Source organism: Eriocheir sinensis, chromosome 29, assembly GCF_024679095.1.
Source record: "Eriocheir sinensis breed Jianghai 21 chromosome 29, ASM2467909v1, whole genome shotgun sequence".
NCBI lineage: Eukaryota > Metazoa > Arthropoda > Malacostraca > Decapoda > Varunidae > Eriocheir > Eriocheir sinensis.
In genome coordinates, this window is record NC_066537.1 from 4394468 (window position 1) to 4404010 (window position 9543).

Sequence of the window (9543 nt, forward strand, 5' to 3'; positions counted from 1 at the left end):
TCTTTTTTTTAGGAGTGGCAATTAGCAGGCTTTTTTTCTACACTATTTTTATGCCTTTGAGCTGCTTCCTTTCCTCTAAAAAAAAAAAAAAAAAAAAGTAGACAGGTGATAAGGGAGGTGAAGAAGGGTGATGATGTTGGGGGAAGCTGTACATAGTGTTGATAGTCTGCAGGGAAGATGAGGATGTGCGAGAGTGCAGACAGGGGGGCGATCGTAGCCTCAGATTCAAGGTATACAAACACACTCCAGACGTCTCATAATTTATTTAAAAGCAACAAAACAATGGCAGAACCTTATGTCCCTCAACTCTCCCTGGTCCCATTAATCTGTCTGCTGCAATTGGCATGGATTTGTCCTTCACTGGTACCCTGGTCACATATACTCCCGGGTCTTTCTCTGCCTCTGTGGTGGATGGTGGAGTGTTTCCCATGTGGTATTGGTGTGCTGGATATCCCTTCACTGGTACCCTGGTCACATATACTCCCGGGTCTTTCTCTGCCTCTGTGGTGGATAGTGGAGTGTTTCCCATGTGGTATTGGTGTGCTGGATATCCCTTCACTGGTACCCTGGTCACATATACTCCCGGGTCTTTCTCTGCCTCTGTGGTGGATGGTGGAGTGTTTCCCATGTGGTATTGGTGTGCTGGATATCCCTTCACTGGTACCCTGGTCACATATACTCCCGGGTCTTTCTCTGCCTCTGTGGTGGATGGTGGAGTGCTTCCCATGTGGTATTGGTGTGCTGGATATCCCCTCCCAAGGTGCAGGACTTTACATTTTTCTTCATTGAATTGTAGCAGCCACTTTTTGTTCCATTCCTGTAGCTTGATGTCTTCTTGTAGGAAATCCGCAGTTAGTAGAAGGCATGAACAGGCACTTTAAAATCTTGCCCCCAGACCAGCTGCCAATACCGAGACTTCACCGTAACTATAGGGCTTGTTTACCCTTGTCTCGGTGGCGTCATTTCCTTTATTTATGTTCGTTTTGCGTTTTTTGCTTTGTCACAACTAGCCGCCTCATTTTCCCTAAAGTGGTGTCGCTCTCTCGGCCGCGTATCAATCCCTTTGTTTACGTTCTCTTCGGGTGGTGACGCAAACGATTCGCATTGACGGTCACCTTCCCCCTGCTGTCCCCGGCCTTCCTCTGCGCCAGCCGTGTCGTCCGCAAGTCCTTCTTCTGCTTCCTCTGCCTCTTCTTCTTCTTCTGCTTCTTCTTTGCCTTTCCGTTCGTTGTGTGGTTCTGTCTCTTCTCCCGCTCCTCCTCCTCCAGTGTGCCCTTCAGGCTGGCCAGGGCGTCGATGTACTGCTGCTCGTAAGGCTCAAGCTCTTCCGGGGCGAGGGAGAGCTGGGACGCACCCTCGCCGCCCCCTGACAGTGCCTTACGGAACTCACCTATCTGTCAAGGAGTGCCACAGGGTCATTAGGAAGGGTAAGCACTACTATAAAGGATAACAGAAGGGTCAAACTGCCACCAGGGCCATCTAAGTACCCCGTGGAAATGCCCTGGACTCCTATGAAAGCCTTGTTAAGTGTGTATGTGTGTGTGTGTGTGTGTGCTAGGGCATCAAAATGTTTAAGAATATGAAAAAAGAGACAGAAATGGGAGAAGAGAAGGAGGAGGAGGAGAATGAAGTAGAAGGAAGAGGAGAAAGAGAAAGAAGAAGAGAAGGTGGAGGAGGAGGAAAATGAAGTACACTCAACCCTCGATTTGCCGGACTAAAAGGGGGGAAGGCTTGTCCGGGAATGGCAAATGTCCGGCAATGGAAAATGTCCGGGGGTCTACCCCCTTGCCGGACTTTACCCTATATATGTCCGGGAAACACAACCCACCCCCGGACTACACCTCGCATAGCTGTCCTATACTGTCCTGTAATATAATATATTACCTTCTACAACATGCACATATACAACATACTGTCTGTTTTTTCACCCCATACAGCTCGCAGACTTGGGCAACACTCATTCCTCCATCTATTTTACGTAAAAGTTCCAGTTTTTGCGACACAGAAAGGTGCACAGGTTTAGCTGTACGCTTGGTTACTTTCTTTGGTGGGTTTTTGGGTGGCATCGTTGTGAAGAAGAGGTGTATCCACGACAAGCACGTAAGCACAACACTCGTGTGACGCGGCAGACTTGTGTACAGTCCAGTACTAGACGTGTATGTCCGCCCGCGCTGCCATCTAGTGCCCGATTTGCGAACTTTGTCTGGCGCGGTAGTTTGAAATCGACTTGTCCCGGACGTTTTTTGTTTTTTTACCCCACGGACTCTTGTCCGGCAAATCCGAAATCCGGCAAATGGAGGTCCGGCAAATCGAGGGTTGAGTGTAGAAGGGGAAGGAAGAAAAGACGAAAGAGAGAGAGAAAAGGAGGAGGAGGAGGAGAAAAAGGAGGAATATGAAGTAGATGGGAGAGGAGGAAGAGACAAGAGAGAGAGAGAGAGAGAGAGAGAGAGAGAGAGAGGAGGAGGAGGAAAATGAAGTAGAAGAGACGAAGAAGAGGGAAATGGAGGAAAAGGAAGGCCAGAAAACCCTAAATACTTACGGAGCTCTTGGTAACAATGGAGAGTGCCGTGCCTGGCCGCCCCGCCCTCGCAGTACGGCCAATGCGATGGACATAGGTGGTGGTGGCCGTTACGTCATAGGACACCACGTGGTCGATGTTCGGTATGTCCAACCCTCGGGCCATGGCATCGCTGGACACTAGCCTGGGACATGGGCGACAAGGATCAGTGTGAATGTGTGTGTGGATTGTATTGGGTTGGTAACATTTTATTGGTGTGAGTTTTCTTGTGCTGTGAATATATGGTAATTTTTTTTTTGCTATGGAGGAATTGTATTTGTTTCTGTCGCTAAATTCTTATTGGTGTGATGCTTTCCTATGGTGTTGTTTTTTAAGTGCTGTGAATATATGGTAATTTTTTTTTGCTATGGAGGAATTGTATTTGTTTCTGTCGCTAAATTCTTATTGGTGTGATGCTTTCCTATGGTGTTGTTTTTTAAGTGCTGTGAAAATATGCTAATTTTTTTTTGCTATGGAGGAATTGTATTTGTTTCTGTCGCTAAATTCTTATTGGTGTGATGCTTTCCTATGGTGTTGTTTATAAGTGCTGTGTAAATATACTAATTCTTTTTTGCTATGGAGGAATTGTATTGGCTTTTAAGGCTAAATTCTTATTGGTGTGATGCTTTCCTATGGTGTTGTTTATAAGTCCTGTGTAAATATGCTAATTCTTTTTTGCTATGGAGGAATTGTATTGGCTTTTAAGGCTAAATTCTTATTGGTGTGATGCTTTCCTATGGTGTTGTTTATAAGTGCTGTGTAAATATGCTAATTCTTTTTTGCTATGGAGGAATTGTATCAGCTTTTAAGGCTAAATTCTTATTGGTGTGATGCTTTCCTATAGTGTTGGTTTTCTCGTACTATGAAAACACTTTGATTTCTTTATGTGTAGAAAAATTGTAGCAGCTTCTAACACTAAATTCTTCTTGGTTTGACATGTTCCTAAGGTGTCTGTTTTCTCGTGCAATGAAACTACTTTGATTTCTTTTCGTATAGAGGAATTGTATCAGCTCCTAACGTTAACTTCGTATGGGCTTAACGTATTGCTATGCCATTAGTTTTCTGTATAGGTGAAAATAATCTGATTTCTCTTCATCTGCATACGATAGATGTGCATAACTGTGACCCAACCAGGACTTACACGTCAATCTTCCCCGATGCAAACTGTGACACAATCTGCTGCCTCTTGTCCCTCTTGCTTGAGAACTCCGCCACGACCCTCTCAGAGCCACGGGACAGGGCAGCCAGGAGGAGGGCCAACTTGTGTGTCGCGTGCACGGAGTTTGTGAATACGAGGACCCTGTGACGCCCCTCTCCCGACACGAGGAGGTGGTGGAGGGCGAGCGGCTTCACCTCCTCCTCGACCATCACATACTCCTCCTTGAGCTCCGATGGCCGCACGAATTGCCCGATGACCACTGCGGCTGACTTGTCCTGGCCTAATGGAGTGGAGGAAGGATAAAAAGGAGGTCATGGAGTGCAGGATTGACATGGTAATTTGACTTAGTGTTTTGTTAGTCATGAAGCAGCACAGCGAAGATGATCAGAAGAAGAAGAAGGAGAAGAAATGAGAAGAATGAAGAAAGAAGGGAAAGAGAGGATAGATACAAGTTTGCAGTGTGAATGAAGAAAAAAGAAAGCGGAAGAAAGAAGAAGAAAGAAGGAAAGAAAAGAGCGAGGGACGATCACCACTGCCATAGACTTGTCCTGGCCTAAGGGAGTGAAAGATTGCAGGATTGACATAGTAATTCGACTTCGCATTTTCTCAGAAGCTCGAACAAAGACAGACATAACACTTCTGCAAGCAACGCAACACATTCAGAAACACACCAAGAATCACACTCACCAGCAGCAGGGGCAGCCACAGTGAACAGCTTGGGGTGGTGGAGTGTTACGTGTTGCAGCTGTTCCGGGTCGCTGGAGAGAGTGGCTGAGAAGAGCAGGCGTTGGAGGTGTGCCTGAGGGAGCGACTGGCCGGCCCTGGACACTGCCTGGTGGTCGCTGATGGCCCGCTGTACGTGAGCCACCCAGTCCCCGCCCTCCGCTGCCAACATGCGGTCTGCTTCGTCTAACACCAAGTACCTGAAGGGGTGGGTCGGGAGATACTGGATTGTTTTACGGATATGATTGAGGAGTTATATTTGAAGTTAGTTTATACAGTGAAAGATAAATAAGTCTCCCCCATGAGTTTAGAAGACACAGCAAATAAACAAGTACCTGAAGGGATGGGTCGGGAGTTACTGGATTGTTTTACGGATATGATAGAGAAGTGAGTTAGGTTTTGAAGTTAGTTTGTACAGTGAGGGACAAATAAATCTCCCCCCAAGAGTTTACAGGACACAGCAAATGAAGGGAAAACTGTCGCCCAAAGAAAGATGAATGGATAAGATGAAGAAAAAGTAATGAGAAAAATCCAGAGTGTCTTCCCGAGAGTTTACGAGACACAGCAAATGAAGAAAATTACTGGCGAGAAAGAAACAAACAACTGAATAAGTAAAGAAATAAAGAAATGAAAAAAAAATCTATCCAAAAGTTTATATATGAGACACAAGCAAAGAAAACTGTTGCCACATAAAAAAATAAATAAATAAATAATAATAATGAATAAAATTAAAATGTCCGCAAAAATTATCAAGAAGAAAGCCAACCAACGCAACCAAGATCACCACCACCAAACCAACCTAAGGGCCGAGAGGTCCAGACCACGCGTCATCCTAAGGTGATCGGCCAGTCTCCCGGGCGTGGCCACCAGGATGTCTACGAGGGAGTGGTGGCGATCCAGATGGTGAGCCACGAGGGCCATCTGTTCCTTCTGCAGCGTGGAGTGGCCGACCGCCTTGCCCACACGCAGGGGAGTGCCGCGACAGTAGGTTTGGAACACGTGGAAGACCTGTGGAAGAGTTAGTAGTTAGTAGTAGTAGTAGTAACTGGAACACATGGAAGATTTGCTTGGGGAATTAAGTGGTATTAGTGTGCTGTTTTGAGAGGTTGTAGTAGTATTAGTAGTAGTGGTAGAAGAAGTTTTACAGCAAGAATGAATGAATGAAGGAAAGAAGAAGAAAGAGGAGGAGAAGAAATGACAGAAGAAGAATGAAGAAAGACTGGAGAAGGAAATTAACAGAAAGAAGAAGAAGAAAGGAAAGATACAAGTTAGCAGTGTGAATAAAGAAAGAAAAAAGAAATAAGAAGACAGAAAAAAGAGAAGACAGAGGTAATAGTAAAATAGTAACATCAAAAACACCGGTAAACATAATAGATAAATCAACAAAGAATGACCACCAACCACTCCTTCCCTCCCTCTGTTCCTCCCTTCCTTCCCTTCCTCACCTGTGTCGCCAACTCCTGCACCGGAAGGAGGATAAGGGCGCGGATCCTGGGCACCGTGCGACTCCTGAGGGCCTGGACGAGGGGCAGCACATAGGCCAGGGTCTTGCCGCTGCCTGTAGGGGCGGACACACACAGGTCTCTTGGCCGGAACCTGTGTTGGGGGAAGGGACGGAGGTGTTTGTTAATGTCGGTGAAGTTTGTCTTAGAAGGAAAGGGAAGAAGGGAAGGAAAGGAAAGGAAGGAAGGAGGAAGAAGAGGGGCTGCTACTAGGGAGTGGAGGAGAAGGTGGAGAGAAGATAGGACATGTGAGGGAGGAAGGGAGGGAAGATGTAAGTTTGCAGCAAGATGGAAGAAGGAAAAGAAAAAAGAAGAGAAGGAAGAAAATTTTAATCAGTATGAGGAGAGACAGTATTTTCTTGTCTATAGAAGAAAACACAACACAAAAAAAGAAAAAAAGAAAAGAGAAAACACAAGTCCTAACCTAACAAGCTCCCCTTCATCACTACCTGCATGCAAGGGTCCCAGCACCAGCCAGTATCTCCGGGATGACCGCCCTCTGCACTGGGAAGAGCTGCTGGACTTTCTGCAGCTTCAAGAGGTCTTTCAGGGACGGGTCAAGGCCTGGGAGCGAGTCCACAGGTGTCCCGTCAGCCATGAGGTCGCGGCCAATGACTGTGGGGTGTGCTAGCCAGTGGGGGAGGGTGCGCTGGACCTGTGGATGGGGTGATGTGTGAGTGTGAGAGAGAGAACTTAGTATTGTCATTATGATGAGAAAGAGAGAGAGAATTCACTATCATCACAAGTTAACTATATTTCATCATTCGCTCTATTTTTCTAAAACGCGACAACATGGAGTTCAATCCCTTGCCTTCTGCTTCCTCGTCGCTTCCACTTCTGTGAGGAGAGTGAACCCCTTGACCTCTCTGTTCTTCTCTTTCCCTTCCTTTTTCTTGGTCTTCTTTTTCTTCTTCTCCCTCTTTTTGATTTTCTTCGTTTCATCATCCTGTCTGTCTTTCTCGTTTTCCTCCTCCTTTTCTTCATCTCCTCCTCCGATGTGATTGTCTACTCCAAGTTCTTCTTCTTCCTCTTTCTGCTCCATCTCAAAGGCTTCATTTCTGTCTAGTATCTCTTCCTTGACCCTTATTTTTGGGACTTTAAGAGTAGTGGAAGTATCTTGGTTTTCATCCTCCTTGGGTTCCAACTTGATGTTTTTCTTCTTCTTCTTCTTCTGGTGCGCTGGTGAGTGGAGAGTTTCGTTAGTTTCCTGCTGTTGTGTGTCATTTATTTCCTCTTCTTTCATCTTCCTTTTCACTGTTTTCTCCACCTCTTCTTCTTCCTCTAACTCCTCTCCTTTCTTCTTCTTCTCCTTCTTCATTTGGGGACTTTTGGTAATGCTTTCTTCGGTCCTGCTATCCTCCATTTCATTATCTTCATTTTCGTTCTTCTTTTCCTTTTTTATGGCAGACCTACTTTCATCTACTGTACCGGACTCATTCTCATTCATACATTCTTCCTGCTTTTTCTTCTTCTTCTTCTTTTTCAAGCCACTCTCTTCTGCACCCTCCACAGCTACCTCACTTATCACAGGCTCTATTGCTTCCCCTTCTTCCCCTCCTTGTTGCAATTCTTCCTCTTCCTTCTTCCTTTTCTTCTTTTTCTTCTTGGTAATGGGGGCTTCACTACCTCCTTCATCCTGTGAGCTAACTAAACCCTCCATTCTTACTGCTCTTTCTTCCTCTTCTCGTTTCCTTTTCTTCTTTTTCTTCTTCGTGACAGACCCTTCAACGCATTCTTCATTCTGTTCACTCATCGATATTTCTAGCATTGACCCTCCACCAGTAAGGTCATCCGTCTCCTCCCCTTTCTTCCTCTTCTTCTCTCCAACACTTTCCGCCTCCTCAGAGAAGGGATCTGAAACCTTAACTCCATTGACCTTGGGCTGGACATCACTACTGGGCTGTGTTGTGCTGATGTGTTGCGTCTTGGGTGTTGCGACAATCCCAGAAATCCCTTCCTCTCTGTCCCCTCTCATCAATCTCTGCTCTGGTGTCGTTATCTCAGTCCCTAATCCTTTCTGCCCATCCCTCGGTGTTCCCTTCCCAAGACCGGCTTTCCTGGCCCTGGCACGCTCATTCAGTCTGGCCAGGAGCAGTGAGGCTTGACTAGGGCTGGCCACGGGCTCCTGTCCCTCCCCCCAGTAGCGACCAGGCAGGGAGGCATCATGGGACCCTAACACCACCATCCGGATGTGACCTGTAAGAGAGGCAATGGTGACTGTTATTTCATGCTCTATCCTGGACCAGCTGGACATTAAGAAGAGGGACACTAGACTAGAGAGCAGATGTGGACATGAATATTTTCACTCCCTATTCTTGTGCTTCCGATTCTTTGTAACCAAGTAAGTAAGCAAGCTACCGTTACCTTACCGTAGAGTTAGGTGCCAACTTACCTACGTTCCTACTTGTCTTACCCTGCGCCTTCGTCAATTTGATTCTTTGTAACCAAGTAAGCAAGTAAGTAAGCAAGCTACCGTTACCTTACCGTTGAGTTAGATGCCAACTTACCTACGTTCCTACTTATCTTACCCTGCGCCTTCGTCAATTTGATTCTTTGTAATCAAGTAAGTAAGGAAGCTACTATACCTTACCATAGAGAGCTAGATGCCTGCTTACCTATAGATCTGCTTACCAACGTACCTCTCCAATAGCATAATACGTAAGAGTAAGAAGTATCAACCCAACATGCGTCTTATCATTAATGGCTTTTCGAGTGTTAATACCTCTTAGTAATCTTCCCCCTTATATACATGTGAAAGACAAGACCCAGGGCTATAATACTCACGGTGGAGGGGTCACACAAACACCTGAGAGTCGGTAATTAAAGGTGAGGTCAGGAGGGACCAGATTTTTTGGGCCCCTCACGTGGGAGTGTTTTGGTCAGGAGATACGAGCTTAAAATAATAAAGATAAATATATATATATATATATATATATATATATATATATATATATATATATATATATATATATATATATATATATATATATATAAAACAACGTAATTTATTCTGTTTCAGGGTGTTTTTTTATCTCATTGAGTGTGTATTATATGTGTTGAGTGGATTGGATGTAGTTAGTTAGTTATCATATATTTACGACTTCTCAATATTTTCCCCTTTCCTTGACATAACCTATATTTGCAAGTGATAAAAAGGAGTTAAAGTATTGAAATCACGTCATTGTATTATATGTATTGAGTGTATTATATGCTGTAGTTAGTTATCATTTATTTACGACTTGTCCAACTGTTTACTTCAATATTTCCCTCTTTTCTTGACATAAATAATACTTGCAAGTGATGGAAAGAAGTTTAAATATTGAAATCACGTCATTATTTCCCTTGCAGCATGATTTTCTTCATTAAAAGAAGCAGCTGTTTCCCTCATATGTCCTCCCTCGCCCTTTAATTGGCATATGCCATATTTGTAATTATAAAAAAAATATCTAAAACACTAAAAAAACATCATTTATTCCCTTTCCAGCACCATTTCTACCTTAAAAGAGGAGGTACACAAGCAGCTGTTCTCCTCATATGTCCTCCCTCGCCCTTTAATTAACATAACCCATGTTTTAAAATGATGAAAAAATATCTAAAACACT

General features: G+C 44.6%; 1 protein-coding gene across 1 annotated transcript; it reads right to left on the reverse strand.

Annotated features, from left to right (window-relative positions):
• Nucleotides 1-248: 248 nt before the first annotated feature.
• On the reverse strand, nucleotides 249-8837 carry LOC127004786 (ATP-dependent RNA helicase DDX51-like). The gene is made up of 9 exons (XM_050872916.1): nucleotides 8726-8837; nucleotides 6753-8137; nucleotides 6391-6596; nucleotides 5885-6035; nucleotides 5239-5447; nucleotides 4404-4639; nucleotides 3699-3996; nucleotides 2540-2702; nucleotides 249-1394 (listed from the first exon to the last, which is right to left on the reverse strand). The coding sequence occupies exons 2-9, from the start codon at nucleotides 8124-8126 to the stop codon at nucleotides 1068-1070; spliced, it is 2964 nt and encodes a 987-aa protein (XP_050728873.1). The 5' UTR covers nucleotides 8127-8137; nucleotides 8726-8837; the 3' UTR covers nucleotides 249-1067.
• Between the last annotated feature and the right edge of the window lie 706 nt (nucleotides 8838-9543).

Coding starts and splice junctions, on each gene's coding strand:
- LOC127004786 (XM_050872916.1), bottom strand. CDS start 8,126: ATGGTGGTGTTAGGGTCCCATGATGCCTCCCTGCCTGGTCGCTACTGG. Junction 5,448..5,884: donor TGCAGGAGTTGGCGACACAG/GTGAGGAAGGGA, acceptor ACTCTTCCACAG/GTCTTCCACGTGTTCCAAAC. Junction 3,997..4,403: donor TGTGGCTGCCCCTGCTGCTG/GTGAGTGTGATT, acceptor CCACTCCATTAG/GCCAGGACAAGTCAGCCGCA.